Genomic DNA, 17427 nt, shown 5'->3' with positions numbered 1-17427 from the left:
TTCCCCTTCGAAGAAGGGGAAAGTTTATTATTACCCAGTTATCATGAGGACTCAAGCACTTCTAAGAATGCCGTGTCCAGACAAGCATTACAGAGAAGCACCACTACAGCTTCTGTACTGTTTCAGTCATCGGCTGCCACGTGAGGGAGATACTTCTTTGCATATTCATAAAACACAATGCCCCAATGAGTCCCTGGCACAGAGGACACATCCCATAAATGTCTAATTACTACACTGTATACATGCCTCATCAGAACCTCAATAGGTCGACACCAGTAGGATGGTACTGACAGGAAATGGAGGTGCCTATGAGCACCAGAGGACTCTCTGAGGGCAGGCCTTAAGGCCCACTGTGCTGTGCATTTCACGGTCTACTCTGCTCACCTATTTTTCTTGAATATATTGAGTTTTAGAGATGTCATCACTTAAATAGGCTATTTTTACTTTAATCCTGCAAAACATTCTAGAAAGTTAAGAAAAACAGCTTAGTGACCATATCCACTTGCTGTCCAGGAAGAAAGCCACCTTTCTGTAAACCCTGTGAAAGTAAGTGTGTCGTACCATTGGCTTTGGTGAACTTGGGCGCTGAGATGGCAGATCTCGTTGAAGTAGGCACCACTGGGAAACCATCTCTGCAGAACAGACAAAGAAAGGACAATTACACAGGCTTCAAGCAGTTTTGACACACTTTGGACATATTTTAGTCATTTCAGAAGCTCCTAGTTCTGAGGCAAAACATTCACTGAGGAAAACAACTGTGTTGTCGATCCAACATTTAGACACAGATTTGGGTAAGAGATTAGGAAAAAGCACAAAACCTAAAGAGAACAAGCAAGTGTATCAGTAGTTTTTTTTCCTCCCCGAAAGAAATGATTCATAGACACAACTGTCAACTTCCCTTCTACATTGCTGGCTTGGTTGCCAGTCTGGAAAGCCTGGATTCATGGGCGCTGTGGGAGGTGAGTGAATTTCCTAAAGACGTGTGGACGCTTATGACTCTCCTGGAGTCCAGAGAAGTGTGAGGACGCCACCTTACCGAGCAAGGGAAATGGGACCTTAACTTGGATCGTTAGGACTCTGTTGCCGTTGCTGGGGCCCTAACAGGTCAAAGACGAGACAGGAGAGCCAGTGAGAGAAAGAAAGTTGGCAACAAAAGCAGGGAGCATGGCAGGTGCTGACTCTGAACATGGGTTGGGGAGGTGTGCCAGAAGACAAGGACAGTGGTGCGGACACTGGACTCTTCTTGTGACCCACAGAAGGCATTTTATAATCCAGTCACACTCTGACTTCATCCCAGGGAGCTCCGTTTATATTTCTGACCTCCAAAATGGCGGGGAGAGAACACTCTTGCATTGTTTATAGTAAGTTGTTAGAGAAACCATAGGAAATCAATACCCATGTTTTCTTGAGTTTTCTCTACAAGTGAAGGAAGCTGCTGTTAGCATTCAATGCCATGGGCGTGGCCCTCCTGTGCCTCACTCTGTGAGTCCCACCCTACCTTCTAGGAACGAGGCATGACTGCCCCAAAGCCACCCAATTTGTTTCTATCTTCTGCTGCAGTCAGGGACTGGCCCTGTCGTTAGCCCAAGCACAGTATGTGTGTGGTGGCTGCAGAGATTTCTGCTTGAAGATGGCTCTAGATGGTACAGTGTGCAGGTGTGAGACACAGGACTGAAACACTCATCTGACCACCAGAGAGACAACATCTGTCCGGAGAGAACGGTGAACAGCAAGACAGACCTGATGACTGTCCCTTTCACGGCCAAACAGAATGGAGCTTTACTTCTGTTACTTGCAACTGAAGACACTGATGTGTGGTAAGTGCCTGTCAATTGAGTCACGAGGAAGCACTGACCTGCTTGGTTTCTTACACTCCATTGGGGGGCTCTGTTCTAATGGTACTCTTTTACTGGCCGTGAATTAGTAATTCTGTCACACCCGTGAGAAAGCAAGCGTAAGCAATGACCTGAACTGCATGCATGCATGCATACATACATACATACATACAACCAAGGCTGTAAACTACTGCCTGGTACCTTGTTGCTTTCAGCACCACTGAGGGAAGTGACAGGTGCAACGCTCTGTTTGCTTCCTCCAAGGTCATTCCTTGTGTGCTGACTCCGTTCACATAATGGATGACGTCTAATACCTGGAGACTACCGTCCATGGCTGCATCTGACCTCGGGCTGATGTCACTGATATACACCACTCCGTGTGGACTGCCATGACCCCCAGATAGAGAGAATCCTTCAGAGAACAGAAAGCCATTAGTTCTCAGCCGTAAGAAAGCCATCTGGGACAAGGCTTGCACTTTTCTTACCTAACTCCTCTCCATGGCATGTTACTGTAACGTCAGGCAGCAGGTGGGGGAACACCGGCATCCTGGGCAGCTCTAGAATCCGCCCAATAACCAGCCTGACTGTCTTGGGTGCAGCTCGCAGCAGGTTCACAGCATCTGTGTGGGTCATGTTTGTAACATCTGTATCATTGACCTACAAAAAAGGAGAAGGGCAGGCCACAGCCGACTTTCAGAACAGGGAACGGGGTTATAACCTCTATCAGCCAGTATGAGATTTATATATTAGAATCCCGTTCCCTGCAGATACTATAGGGACAGTGATCAAGACTTTATGAGCAACACAAAGTTGCTAACAAATACATGCACACTTCACTGCCCTCCAGAATTTAAGACACTTTCTGTCACATGGACTTGAGAGACCCTGAAGAGGACTCTCAGTCTAAGGAGTAACTTGAAGCAACTCCCAAAGAGCGTGTATGTAAAGGCTGTGGGGAGAAAGATCTGCAGACCCTCCTCTCTCTACATCCCAGTTGTTGGGATTACAGGGCTGTGCCACCATCACATGTTTGTGTAGCGCTGGGGCTTGAATCCAGGCTTCATGAATGGCACACACACACACACACACACACACACACACACACACACACACACACACACACACACACACACCAATTGAGCTATATTCCTTATCCCCCCCCCCCCCACCCTGCTTTGTAGATAGGGCCTCACGTTGTGGTCAAGAACGACCTTGCACTCCTGACTCTACCACCTCTGCCTACCAAGTGCTGAGGTCACCGGCCGGCGCCACTCGGCCTTGCTAATGCCTTTACTGTAAAGTATTGGGGAATGGAAAACGGGAACTAGAGAAACTCTCATAGTAAATAACTCAGCTTCCTTTCTTCCCAGTGTTGACCATGGCTGACGTTTGCTCTCCAAAGACTCATGTGGCAGTGGGCCATTAAGTGGGCACGTCTAGTCAGTAAGCACGCCAGCTAGACTGGAGGTGTGCCTGCAGGAGGAGCGGACTTCCCCCTCTCACACTGGGGCTTAGCGGCCATGTCATTAAAGCTCCCACTGTGGGCTGACTAAACCTTTCTTTTTAAAGTTGACCTGTGTAAGGATTTTCACGACAGTAACAAAAATTTGATTAAGATAGTCACATCTGTATTAATGTCCCCATTTCCCTTAAATGTCTCACTTTAAATAATATCTTACTGACACATGTGGGTGTTTTGCCTGCATGTATGTCTGTGCACCACTTGTGTGCCATGCCTGCTGCCTGCAGAGGTCAGGAGATGGTGCTGAGTTCCTGAAAACTGGAGCTACAGGTAATTGTAAACCAACATGTTGGTGCTGGGAATAAAAGCTAGGTCCTCTGAAAGGGCAGCTTATATTCTTTTTTAAATTATTGATTAATTAATTAATACAGTATTCTGCCCACACATGTGCCTCCATGCCAGAGAAGGGCAGCAGATCTCACTATAGATGGTTGTGAGCCACCATATGGTTGCTGGGAATTGAACTCAGGACCTTTGGAAGAGCAGCCAGTGCTCTTAACCTCTGAGCCATCTCTCCAGCTCCAGCCCGTGCTTTTAAACCACTGAGCCATGCTTCCAGCCCCTAAATGTCTCACCTTTATAAGCCGGTCTCCTGGCTTTAGCCTCCCATCACCTTTGGCTGGATCCTGTATGACATCGTGGATATAGCAGCCAATACTATGACTGCCTTTGGTCACCGTGAAGCCCAGGCTTCCTTTTTCTGACTTAATCAGGGTAACAAGAAGTTCTACCTCCTAGAGGAAGAGCAGAGTGACGTCAGCTTGTCTGCTCTGTCCTATGGCCAATCACACATGAACACTGTTGCCTTTGGTTAAGCGAAGAGAACCAATTGCAGTCTTTTCAACTCTAGATACAATGTCTCTTTCTTTCGGAACATGTAACATAGTTTGAAGTATAAAGTGGGTTATCTAGAAAAAAGAGGGTGTTTGAGCTTGGGTAGAGATGAGGACTGGATGGATCTTAGAGGAGCGAGGGGGGAGAATAAGGGTGAATGTGATGTTTTATGCATGTATGAAATTCTCTTGTATTTTGGTTGTGAGCCTTTAATGGACTGGGGAGTCCGCATGGTCCGACTTAGGTTCTCTGCACATTACAGTTGTGTAGTGTGGGGGACTCCTAACAAAGAGTGGGAGCAGGGGCTGCCTCGGACTCTGCTGCCTGCCTCAGAGACGCTTCCTTCCTGCCGGGTTGCTTCATCAGTCTTACTAGAAGAGGAGGTGCCTAGTCCCGCTACAACCTGATGTCCATGGCTGCGTGATAACCATGGGAGCCCTGCCCTTTTCTGATGAGAAAAGAAGTGAACAGGGGAAAGCGAGGGGCAAGAGGGGAGGTGGGGAGGAGGGGGAAACCGAGGGGCAAGAGGGGAGGTGGGGAGGAGGGGGAACCGAGGGGCAAGAGGGGAGGTGGGGAGGAGGGGGAACCGAGGGGCAAGAGGGGAGGTGGGGAGGAGGGGGAGTGACCGGGAGAAGAGGAGGGAGGGGAAACTGCAGTCAAGATGTAAAATGAGTAAATAAACAAGCCAGCAAGCAATCACACAAATAAGAGAAATTCTCAAAGAACTAATGTAATACAAAAACAAAATGGATGGCTAGAAAAACAATTCCTGAGGATGACCTCTGGTCTCCACATGCATGTGCACACACATACAGCCACATGAGCACTCATTCACATGCATGTGCACACACATACAGCCACATGAACACTCATTCACATGCATGTGCACACACATACAGCCACATGAACACTCATTCACATGCAAATGTGTGCACACATACAGCCACATGAACACTCATTCACATGCAAATGTGTGCACACACACACATACACATAAAATCATTAGGTAATTCACAGAGACTCAAGTAATAAAATCATGATAAGCATCTGTCTGTAGCAGTGTCTCAACACTGTGCTAGGAGTTTATATATGGTTTTTCATTTAATCACGGCCAGTCTTCTGAAGCCGGCAGCTCACTGGATAGCCAACGCTACCAGGGATCACAAGAATTAGGTGATCTCTCTGTGGTTGTTGCCAAAGTGGCAGCAAGGGAGTGAGAAAGTCAGGGTGATAAACAAGACTTTTCATCTTCCCCTCGTTTCTCACTAGGGAAACATCAGAGAGGGAGATTATTCATTTAGTAAATGTGGTATAAGCTTCTCTACAACACAGCTTCTTCTCCAACTAACAGAAAATGCCATGTGTCTATAATTTCATCAAGAAAATTGAACACCGTTTTATTGTTTATAATACAGAGAAAGTAGCTCACCAGCTCGGAGTCGTCAAGGTGGTTTCTCAAATCATTTTTCTGAGCTGCCAAGTTTTCTTGCTTGATCAGTTCAGAAGCAAGGCGAGCATGGTATTTACCAATGGAGCCAGCGGGCGCACACTCTGACTGGGACTGGCAGACCTGTCCAGGACTCAGGGCCAGTGGAGGAGGAAGATGGCTGCAGGACAAGAAGCAGCAGCGTGTGTGCTTACCTGTCAGTGTCAACATCCAGTCTGGTCCATGGCAGAAAAAGGCAAACATGTCTCTGTCTGGGTTGGAGTGAGAGCCTCACTGGCTTTATCTGCTTTTATCCTGGATCTCTTAAAAATATGTAATTATATATATATATATATATACATACACAATTTAAGAGAGGGTCTTACAAGGTTGTCTAGCTGCAAAACCTCTAATATGCTATTGTTTGCTAACTGTTCTGAATCCACAGGCATCCCATTCTTTAAAAAATGTTTCCTATTATGTGTATGTATGTGCACATTCATGCGGGTGCCCAACCCTCTGGAGCGGGAGTTAGGTGAGATTATGAGCAGCCCACGGGACGCTGCAATCCATACTGCTCACCCCGCTGCTCTGGACACCACGTAAGGCCGGCCATACCTGCCCTCTGATTCCAATTTGCTGGGTATTTTCTGGGGTAGGTAAAACATGGTGCATGTGGATCCTTCCTGGCTTCTAGGTGTCTCGTGTTGGTTATACGCCTGCAACGCCACGTTGCTCAGGGTCTTGGTCACATCTGGCACCTCGGCTGGAGCTCTCACAGGGTCGTCGCCCCCACTCGCGCTGCTGTCACTGTAACTCCCTCTCCTGGACGGAGACTTGTCCTGCTTCTCGTTTTTGCCAGACACCTCGTTCTCGTCTGAGCTGGTACCCGGCTCCGCTGAGAAGGATGCTGGCTGAGGAGGCTCTTTACCACTATTCAGAAAAGCTTGTGCTGGAGAGTGCAGTGGGGTCTGAAAGGAGCATGTGGAAGAGCGTCAGGACAGCCAACTGATCACGAGCCTGCTGAGTCTTTATGCAAAAATATAAACAGTCTGACAATAAACATAATTTATGCTCTTTAAAGAAAATTACAAAATGACAATTGCTAACATTGTATGGCTTACATTTTATTTATTACACTAATTTTTGCATGTGTGTATAATTGTGTCAGTGTACAAATGCCACAGTGCAAGTGCAAGTGTCAAGGCCAGAGAACAACTTGGGGTTAATTCTGTCTTCCACTCAAGGAAGTCCCAGGGATTGAACCCAGGTCCTCAGGCTTGGCAGCAACCGCCCTTACGCGATGAGCCATTGTGGCAGCCTGACTTAATACTTTTATTTTAGTTGTTGCTGTGTGTGTGTGTGTGTGTGTGTGTGTGTGTGTGTGTGTGTGTGTGTGTGCGTGCAGATATGTGTGTGTGCGTGTGTGAGTGTTTGTGCGTGTGCGCGTGCCTGCGGGCGAGAGGAGAATTCAGTAAGTCAGTCCTCTCCTTTCACGTTTACATGACCCCCTAGGATCCACCGGATGCTAGGCGTCTTACAGCAAGCACCTTCACTCACTGAACCATCTTGCCAACTCTGACTTATGATTTAAGTCAGAATTAGAGTTATATAACTTTGTGTTCTATTTCCAAAATTTAGGATTCTATCACGAATGTTTTGATTTTTTGTTAACAGTTAAGGTCTATTTTTAAGATTTACTTCTTATTTTATGAATACATGCATGCCGAGTGAGTGTTCTAATTTCTGAGCATCTTCCCAGTGTTTTTCTAAGTATTGAAATGCTCTTTGGAAACACCTATGATCGGAGTTCTACAGAGGGCTGCCTTTACTTCAGCCGCCTCCTCTGAATCTACAGTCGTTTACGCTAACAGAACTCAGGGTGCACTTCGCCTGCACAGCCTGCCTTCTCTGTGGCTCTCTGCACTGTCATGCACAGGATGTTTTAGAAGGCTTTGCAAATATTTCCAAATCGCTTTCTGGAAGTATTGGAGCAATCAAAGCGCTCTTTAGGAGTGTTGTGTTCAACCTGTTCTTTCCGATACCTCTGATCAATGTAGTCTGTGTGTGAGTGCGTGCACACAAGTGTCAGGCGGGGACAGAAAGAGGCACCAGGGTCCCACGAGCTGGAACTGCAAACAGTTTTAGTGGCCTTTGCAAGAGCCGTCTGTGCTCCTTCGGGCCCCAGGATTTCTTCAAAGCTACATGTAATGGAAGCTTCACAAACACCACTTTGTGGGTATGTCCTGTTCACACACACCTTCGCCCCCAGTACCCAGGTGAAAGCTCCTGACTCCAGCGAGTGAACTCTGAAGCCAAAAGGCCAAAGGCAGATTTTCCTGCAAACACTATTAGAATACAAGCTCGAACCTTCCAGGTGTGAGCCCAGTGTACCAATCCTTGAGGTAACAACTGCAGCCCAACAAGCAGACCACTACCGGATGGAAATGCCTTACCAAAACCGTGGCACTGGCATTGACTTCCGGCAGCACACCAGGTGGGGGTCTGCAGAGGAGGAAGGACACTTCCGGCGCTGTCCCCCTGAGAGCAGAGATGACTTCCTGGAGGCACATGAGGAAGAGGAGGTAAGCCAGAAAGAAGTAAAGAGCCAGCGTCCCCACTAGCACACCCTCAAGTCACAGAAACGCTGGCCCCGCCCGCCTCACCTGCTGAGACAGCCCCTTCAGCGAGGCTCCGTTAACCTTCAATATGACATCTCCAACATCAATTTTCCCACTTTCTGCGGCTGGCTGTCCAGGGAAGAGCTTTTTAACCCTTACTATGCTGGCATTTATCTGTTCCGGAATAAGATTATCTTCTCTAGAAAAGCTGAATCCTAGGCCAGAGCTGTTTTTAAACAGTTTGACCTCAAATGTATTATCTAGAGAAAAAAAAAATTAAAAAGTTATTATGAAGCTGTGTACTCGTGAACACACACACACACACACACACACAAACACACACACACACCCTTAGACATTTCAGCGTGTACTGCACTATTACACCCTCTCTTCCTACTATTAAGGAACCCTTTCTGACTTGTCAATCTGTGTGTGATGCGTGTGCGTGTGCCTTCCTCTGTCGTCCTCCACTGTTGTCCTTTGTAATTTTTGAGATAGGGTCTTTCACCGTCCCTGAGCTCACTGATTTGTCACCAGCCACCTGTTAAGGTTACTGATGTGTCCGCCATGTCCAGTTCTACATGGGTGCCCGGCACCCAAACCCAGAACTTCACACTTGCTTTGCAGACACCTGATCGACTCCGTTACTGAAACTTGAGTTAACTCTCAGAAGCCAGCTGCTGGTGTGGGAAGCGCTTATAAGCCAGGTTCTCAAAGGGGAGCTGTGTGTCACTGCCATCTGCTTCCAGAGGCGTGGACTAAGAGCAAGTTAAAACAGGGACGGGAGGGTTACAGGAAAATCCAGGTTGTATGATTTTCCTGAGGCGTTAAGACTAACATAACAAAGGCTAGTGTGGGGTGAGGGAACCTAAGTTCACACTGCAATGTTTTGGTGAGGCCTAATTTAATCCAGGTTAAGTTACAACGACATTCCAACAAAATTCTCACAGGTAAAATAGAATTAAAACCAGAAAGAAAATGTATGCATTTGAAAAAAGGAGAGGGATGTGATGGAGCAGGTACACTGCCTTTAAGTTCAGGTCAAAATACAAATATTGGCTGGTCTATATTTTGGACTGATTCAGGGTTACTAAGATTTGTGAAATATATAGAAATCTAAAGTAAAGAGAAAACATTAACTGTATTAGCAGCTCCAAAGCAAGAGCGTGTGAACCGCTTAAAGGGTCTCAGAGCCGAGGGCACACCAGGATTAGCACCACACACCAGGATTAGCACCAAACTAGCCTCATGAGAATGCACAGGACATCAGCCTCTGCATCTTGGCTTATTACCAACTATTATTATGTCTATATAGGCTATAACATATTTAAGAAGCCCAGCATTTGGGAAATATGAAATCGATTCTTGTCCAGGGTAACCCTAAATAGAAATATAAAAAACCCACAGGTAGGCATTATTGCATATGCCTGTAATTCCAGCACTTGGGAAACTGAGGCTAAACAAGGTCCTATCAGAACCAAAACCCAAAATAAAACAAAATTTAAGATACAAGAGTGTTTAAAGCCATTCCATTAATTTCTCCTTACCAAATTTCATTCACAACTTAACAACTGTATACTGTAGCTATTGTACACTCTGCCATTTGAGGTGAGAGGTCTACGCTTCTATTAACGGGACATGAATCATGTCTCGACAAACTAAGTGAACATTTCAGAATAAGGTATTATTAAACGGCCACGCTCAGACATGACTCCACTGCCCCGCATCTCGAGCGCGTGCTGGTCAGGCTGGTGCTGCCTGAGTTCTGCAACTGACAAGAACAGAGATAGTCGAGTGTACAGACCGTCGTGTGGCATGCCCTGACCCGCCAAGGCCTGACCTTCGGTGACAAAGCTGTAGTCTTTGTCGTGAGCCCTTTTCTTCATCTTTTCTGAGGCCTGGCCTTGGGTGTCCTGGTCTGCAGCGGTGCACTGTGCGCCTGCAGGATCGTGCTCTCTGGGTGTTGGTGACTGCCCCTTTTCTAACAAGAGATGAACCACCTAAGAAGATGGAACCGCGCGTCATTAGGTGAGAAGACCGAGAAACCTTGTATAGTTGGAGGTATAATAAAGAGCTAACTGGTCCACCAAAACATAGAAAGAGAAAAACAACAAAGGAACAGGAGAAAGGAACTGAAGTCTCAAAATAAAAATTTGCATTATTTTCTGTATGATAATAAGAGAAAAAGTGATTATAAAGCATGTCAAATACATATGTATGGTGTGTGTGTGTGTGTGTGTGTTATAGATTATTTGGGTTTTGGGAGAAAGTCACCAGAGAGTAAAATAACCAATGTTATAAAACATTGAATAAAATAACAAATGTAAATAATTTGGTCAACTCCTGACCGAAAAGGTATTTGAACCCACTGGATCTAGCTTTCGGGTTGAAGAACACTAGGAGCGAAAAGTCACGAGAAATTTGTGGATGTTTATGAAAACATTTAGCAGTCCCATCTCCAGCACTTCCCATCAGGCCCGCTTGCTAAGCAGGGCTAAACCCGGCAGAGAGGGTCAGCCTCGTGATGGAGAATCTCCTCAGAACGCCTGCTTCCCGACTGGAAGGAAAACAGCAGCGGCAACACCGAGTGCTGCACGGCTGCACCAAGGCGGTGGCGCGGCTTCCTGACTGACAGGGTCACCGGACTGGAATCCTCTCCTCCCCTCTAAGGTAGCACGCAGCTTGGCACAGCGGCCCCTTACCTGCCCTGTGTTCCTTAGTACTTCCACAGCATGCTTGTGGGTAGCTCCGTCCAGGCTGACTCCATTAACAGCCAGCACGCGATCACCTGCAAGTTAGGAAGCAGCTTTCAAGTGAGCCATAAAATAATCATTCTACAGGGTTTTTAATACTCAGTGGCTTATTTCATGCTAATCTGGGGAGAGGGTCAGACAGATTTTGGAGAAAACTGAATATTGGGCAAGTATTTCTGGTAATCCAGAAGAAATTGGTAAAGAAACACCATTAACCCCAGTGGATGAAACAGTGAGCCCCTGCCCTGTCCAGGCCAGCCGCAATGTGTGACCCCCTGCCTCAGCTTCCCCCCTGGCTAAGTGACATGGGTTCACAGCAACACACTTAGAGCACGAGGAAAGAGGAGATGAACTAGAAATGCACGCTATGAAAACGTTTCTAGTGAGCTCCTACAGATATAGTGTGAGTGACCTCCCCACTTTTCCTGTCACCCCTCTGCCCACACAATGCTGCTGAGCATAGTGAGAAGCCACAGAGACCCCCGGTCATTCTCTGCTAAGGGCTAAGGGGGAAGATGAGGTTTGGCTACGGCATTGGGTACTTTAAAAAAAAAATATATATATATATATATATATTTAGATTTATTTACTCATATGAGTGTTTTGACTGCACTATGTTTGTGTACCACACGCTGCCTGCTACCTGAGGAAGTGGTGAGGCTGCAAGGGGTTCCTGAGAATCAAACCCCGGGTCCTTGGCAAGAGCAATTAAGTGCTCTTGGCCACTGGGCAACTCAACTTCCCAACCCATAGATTTTTTTGTTTCGTTTTGTTCTTTTAGACAGGGTTTCTCTGTGTAGCCCTGACTGTCCTGGAACTCTCTTTGTAGACCAGGCTGGCCTCGAATTCAGAGATTCCCCCTGCCTCTGCCTCCTGAGTGCTGGGATTAAAGGCTTGTGCCACCATACCCAGCTTTTAGCTCATAGATTTTTAAATGTAGTTTTAAAGCTGAGCATGTTCTTAGGTGAATTTAAAACTCTGTAATGACTTCCTTTGTCATCTTAGATTTTTGAGACATGGTCTCTCTGTGTAGACTTGGCTGTCCTGGACTCGCTTTGTAGAGCAGGCTGTCCGCGAACTCACAGCAACCCACCTGTCTCTGCCTCCCAAGTACTGCGATTAAAAGCATGTGCCACCAACGCCCGGCTGAGACAGGGTCTCTCTATGCAACCCTGGATAACCTGGAACTCACCTTGTAGAGGCCTCAAAACTCCAGAGATCTGCCTGCTTCTGCCTCCCAAGTGCTGGGATTAAAAGCCTCACCGCCACCTGGTGTCAGTGTCATATTTTCTGTGATATTTGTGCATGTGATTAATGAGTCCACGTAGACATCGTACCTTTGTGGATTCTGCCATCTGACTCTGCTGCTCCTTTGGGAATAATGGCTTTCACATAAATACCACCATGTCGCACGCTGGTATTCACACCTCCCTAGACAGAGAAGACAAGGCAGCTCAAGTTGGCGCGAGGTCATTGCATGCTTTCAAAGCTGAGCACCAGGAAGTGGTGACTCCACGTCAGCAGGCTCCGATGCCCAGCAGCACTGTTAGCTACACTCCCCAAACAGCAGTCGGTTCTTCCTTTGTTCCTCTCTTCCCTTCCTCCTCCTCTCTCCCATCTGTCTCTCTCCTGCATCTGACGAGGTGGGGAACTGTCCCCCCTGCTATCTCACGCACTGTGAGCAAGCAGAAAGCACAGCCCATGCCTGCAAGATCACTGTAAGGACACAACTATCAAGAAACACCCAGTACATATACAGCAGACTGCATCTGCGAAATCCGAGAGCGAATCTCTGGAAAAGCGGCTCTTCTTTTATCTTTAAAGGGGGCCACAGTGGTGGAGCACACCTTTAATCCCCGCATTTTGGGTAACAGGCAGGCAGATCTCTGTGAGTTTCAGGGCAGGCGGCGCTACGTGGATGGACTCTGTCTCAGAAAACACAACAAAAGAAAACAAAACCCCAAACAAACAAGACTTTGGTAGAAAAGGTTCTGTGCATACATGCACCCATGTGTGTACAGTGCACGTTCATGTGTGTGTGTGCATGTTAACACAGAGGTCGGTGTTGGGCGTCTTTTTTAATTGCTTCTGTCATTTTTGAGGCAGGGTCTCTCTCTGAGCATGGAACCCACTGTCTAGGCTGGATCGGATGATCCCCATGCCTTGGAGTCTTCCTGGCCCAGTGCTGGGGGAAGTGTGCACTGTGTGTCCTGTTTCTGCTTTTTTGTTTTGTTTTGTTTTGTTTTTTCAAGACAGGGTCTCTCCATGTAGCCCTGGCTGTCCTGGCCTCCCTTTCTAGACCAGGCTGGCCTTGAACGCACAGCGATCCACCTGACTCTGCTTCCCAAGTGCTGGGATTAAAGGCGTGCACCACAACACCTGGCTGTTTCTGCTTTTTTAATGTGGATGTTGGTGACTGAACCCACTGACTCATCTCCATGCCCAGGGAGCTTTTAAAAAATGCTACATGTATAATCAATCTGTTTTCTACGTCTTATGAAAATGTATTGTTCTTTCAGCATTAAACAGTTATGCAAGTTATAGAGAAAGGGGCCAGAGGGACGAGCTATGTTCTAAATGTGTAGGAAATTAGGTTTCTGACCTCGGCACGCTACAGTACTTACTCAGCTAGGCTCTTAACTGCTTCATGTAACGATAAGTAATGTGCAGAATGTGGCAAACAGTAAAGCTGTAATTCAGGAGTAATGGATTACAGAATTCTAAAATAATTTTATCAACTAGTTTATGTACATATCTTCATTATCTGAAAGATACACACACACACACACACACACACACACACACACACACATAAGAATAAACAAATAATTTTGGAACCTCTACTTTTAAGGTTTTAAACATGTTACAAAGTAATATGTATTGTGGAGAGAATTAGCACCTAAATATCCATGGTCTTTGGTTATTCACAGGATAGATAAAAGAGACAGCATCTCGTGATTTCACACATGCAGAAACTGCCAGATGTACATGAAAATACCCATCCACCTCATGTTCTTCACACGTTATACTTAAATCAAGCAACTATGAAATGTGTGGAGAGGAGGTAGTTGCCAATTTTTTTTTTTAAACCACAAGAAAAAAAGAGTAGAGTACAAATTTCAAAAGGTTTTGAATACTTCTGGCAAGTGTCCCATCTGAGGCGAAAATAATTCAGCTAACGAGCTGGGCTACAAGAATCTGCTGCACGTGAAGAAGAGAAAATGTGAAAACCTTGTCAAACAGTACCGTGACACTTATTCCCAGGCTGTTATCATTTTTAGCCAGTTCAACCTCAAAGACTTCTCCAGGCTTAGGAGGTGATGCAGAAAAAGTTTTACAGTTCATTTTGTTGGATGTATTCACTGAGGAGGAGGGTTCCTTAACGAAGAAAAACACACAAACAAAAGAGGATTTCTAGTTAGAGCTAAAACGAATTGTTAGGAGAAACAAATATTTTTTGGGAAAAATAATTTTTTTTTTGAGACAGGGTTTTCTCTGTGTAGCCTTGACTGTCCTGGACTCGCTCTGTAGACCAGGCTGGCCTTGAACTCACAGAGATCTGTCTGCCTCTGCCTCTCGAGCTCTGGGATTAAAGGTGTGCACCACCACTGCCCAGCTAAAAGATTTTTTTAAAGCAAGGTATTAAAGGATAGAATGTCTCAGAGCCACCGAAGTCAGGAGACTATCATCAGTTCAGGGCACTCTAGGAAACTGACACCCAGAAGGTGAAGCACGGGGTGAGGCAGAGGAAACGTAGAACGAACCTCGCTTTGGAGGAGCCTTCGCCCAAGCTTCCTCAGCCCCTGAGTTTGAAGAGTGCCACCTTCTTCAAGTCAATACATACCAAAGAAGTGGACTAAGCCAGTGTCTAAGCTAATGGCCTCAGGCTAACTCCTCTACACTCACAGATGCAGCCCACACACAGGGGCGGCGGCCACACCCTACTCCAGAGGGTGGGACACTCCAGTGAGGAACACTGCACTTCCTGTGAACAGACCTGAGCTTCCCCTTTGAAACTTAGGGATGTGAGCATCCCACTTAGAACTTGAGAAGAACATAGGTTCTCTACAGCACACCCAGCTCAGGAGCAGTTTTCCAGATCTCGCAGATCTCTTACTGACACGTGTAAAACACGTGAGCGGTGACCAACTTGTAGGAGTGTAGCCACTTCAGGGTTAGTATTAGAAGCGCCAAGTGCAGCAGCGGTTAGGGGTGTGAGATCTGAACTGCTCTTCCTTTCTGGAATCATCCAAGCATCTTAGTAGGCCATATCACTCTAACAGATTTGCCAGTTTTCTGTTCTGTTTAATGCCCACAAAGCATTAAAATTAAACCATGCCTTTTTTGGTGTTTGATGGTCCTGACCGCTGGCATAAACGGCGTCATCTGTGTCGGAATCAGCTCGGTCAGAGTGCTCGGCTACATCAGAGATGCCTGGCCACTTAGCTTTGCTTTGGTTACTATCGGAGAAGGTCTTCTCGGTGACCTTGGACGCTACAGATGGAGACGGGCTGCCATGCTGTTGTTCCTGCCAGCCTCGGTCACCCAAGTGGTTGGCAAAGAAGCCGTTGACTTGGCTCTGGGACAAGCTGGCACTTTCAGTCCTGGAATCTTGGGAACTGAGGCTTCCTTCCCGCAGGCCCCCAGGGAGCCCACATGGACTGTCTTTGAGGTGCCTCAGAGTGCCGCGTGGCCAGGGCTGCTCCTCTGAAGGCTCCACAGCACTGTCGTGCGCGTAGGGCAGCTTCTTCATGTAGTTTTTCATCCCGTTGGCAAAGTGCATAGGAGTGGAAGGCACTAAAAGTTAAGAACCAATAATGAGAAACGAAGTCAATGACACACGTGCCTGTGAATATACACTCACACAGACACACACACATAAGCACACAAATCAACACACACATGCACAAATAAATACAAATACACATACACACCCAGGCTCTTCTGAAGAGACGTGGGAGGACTTTATAGAGTAATCACATTCTCAACGTGCAGTGCAGGCTGGGGGCTCCTAGAGGTCTTTTGTTCCATCTCCTCAGACTGCTCTGGTGAAACTTGAGGAGCCCTTGGTCTGAGCTCCAGAGCTCCATCTCCGCTCCCTTTCCTAATGTTTTTCCCAGTGTCAGAGATTACCTATACTCTCTTTGAGTCTCTAAAAGTCTTAGTCTTTTCCTTAAGATGACTGACGGCCGCGCTGGAGCGATGGTCTCACACAGGCTAAGCGACCGCGCTACCACTGAGCTGCATCACAGCCTTCGGTCGTATTTCTGTGCGCTTGCTTCATGTTATCCTGGCAGAATGGCTTTTGGCGAGTGTCTTTTCATTTCATCTCATTTGTTTTGAGGGTATTGGGAGTTAAACCCGGGGACTTGTAAATGCAAATCATCTCTCTCCCTCGGAGCCACAGCCCGGCCAGCCTGTGTGTTTCGGCTCCCAGTAACATGGTGGAAGGACCATCTCTAAACTTTTACACACACTCCTTACCAAAGTCACTTATGAGACTCAGAGATGTGAATTTATAAAAGTATTACAGTTTTTAAATAGTAAGTGACACCAAGGGTAAAAGTGAATCACATGAGCAATTCGAGAGCAAGAATATTTTTCAACAATAAAATCACAGCATATATATATATATATACACACACACACACATTACAAACTCCTAAGGAACAAAGGTATAACACATGAATAGGAATCTAAAGAAAAATACAAATGAGTAAGTATATGAAGAGAAATGTTTGCTTTTCTCAAGGATAGGCAGTTTAACATTAAGGTTCTTCTTTGTCCCTATTTGGCTGAGAAAGAAAAAGAAAGGGGTATTTTTTTTTTTTCCAAGACAGGGTTTCTCTGTGTAGCCTTGGCTCTACTGGACTCACTCCGTAGGCCAGGCTGGCCTCAAACTCACAGAGATCCAACTGCCTTTGCTCCTGAGTGCTGGGATTAAAGGTGTGCACCACTGCGTCTGCCTAGGAGAATGTGGTATTTCTAGTGTCACTAAAGTATGAAGAGGGCTGTCCTGTCTACTTAGTTAGGCCACAAACTGACAAAACTTTCTGCAAGGCCATTGGTAGCCTAAGTCAGAACTTGAATGCACATATTCCTGTTTTTAGTTTTATTTCTAACTTCTAGAAACATTTATATTTCTGATCCTATTATAAGCAAGTTAACCAGATACATATTAGTGTCTAGCGGGCCTGGACCTTGCTATGTTGGCCAGGCTGGCCCCAAATTCGCAGATCTGCTCGCTTCTGCCTACTGAGTGTTTGGATTACAGTACCATGAGTGTTTGGATTAAAGGCATACAGTACCATGCCCAGAAAATTAAGCTATTATGTTTCTCATAAGAAAAGATATCATGCCATGTTAAGAAGATAACTACAATCACGAAGTTCAAAGCTTATGAACTTTCTGCAAGGCAACCTGAATGCACGTATGA

At 46.3% G+C, this 17427-nt stretch overlaps 1 protein-coding gene across 10 annotated transcripts in view; it reads right to left on the bottom strand.

Moving 5' to 3' along the window:
- PTPN13 (protein tyrosine phosphatase non-receptor type 13) overlaps nt 1-17427 on the bottom strand; it is a 163049-nt gene that overhangs the window by 19328 nt on the left and 126294 nt on the right. For 5 of the 10 annotated variants that reach the window (XM_084758209.1, XM_084758211.1, XM_084758214.1 and 2 more), the window contains 13 exons: nt 15331-15788; nt 14223-14369; nt 12329-12422; nt 10941-11026; nt 10079-10238; nt 8284-8498; nt 8074-8178; nt 6236-6588; nt 5621-5798; nt 3933-4091; nt 2321-2492; nt 2037-2247; nt 562-632 (listed from right to left, as the gene is read on the bottom strand). In XM_084758209.1, the coding sequence (XP_084614335.1) occupies nt 562-632; nt 2037-2247; nt 2321-2492; nt 3933-4091; nt 5621-5798; nt 6236-6588; nt 8074-8178; nt 8284-8498; nt 10079-10238; nt 10941-11026; nt 12329-12422; nt 14223-14369; nt 15331-15788 (2409 nt within the window). The remainder of the gene's footprint in view (nt 1-561; nt 633-2036; nt 2248-2320; nt 2493-3932; nt 4092-5620; nt 5799-6235; nt 6589-8073; nt 8179-8283; nt 8499-10078; nt 10239-10940; nt 11027-12328; nt 12423-14222; nt 14370-15330; nt 15789-17427) is intronic. The other 5 variants (XM_084758212.1, XM_084758213.1, XM_084758215.1 and 2 more) reach the window with 2 other exon arrangements.

Source organism: Acomys minous, assembly GCF_964271855.1.
Source record: "Acomys minous genome assembly, chromosome: 15".
NCBI lineage: Eukaryota > Metazoa > Chordata > Mammalia > Rodentia > Muridae > Acomys > Acomys minous.
The sequence above is the reverse complement of the archived record's forward strand: the minus strand, read 5'-3'. Positions and strand labels throughout refer to the sequence as shown.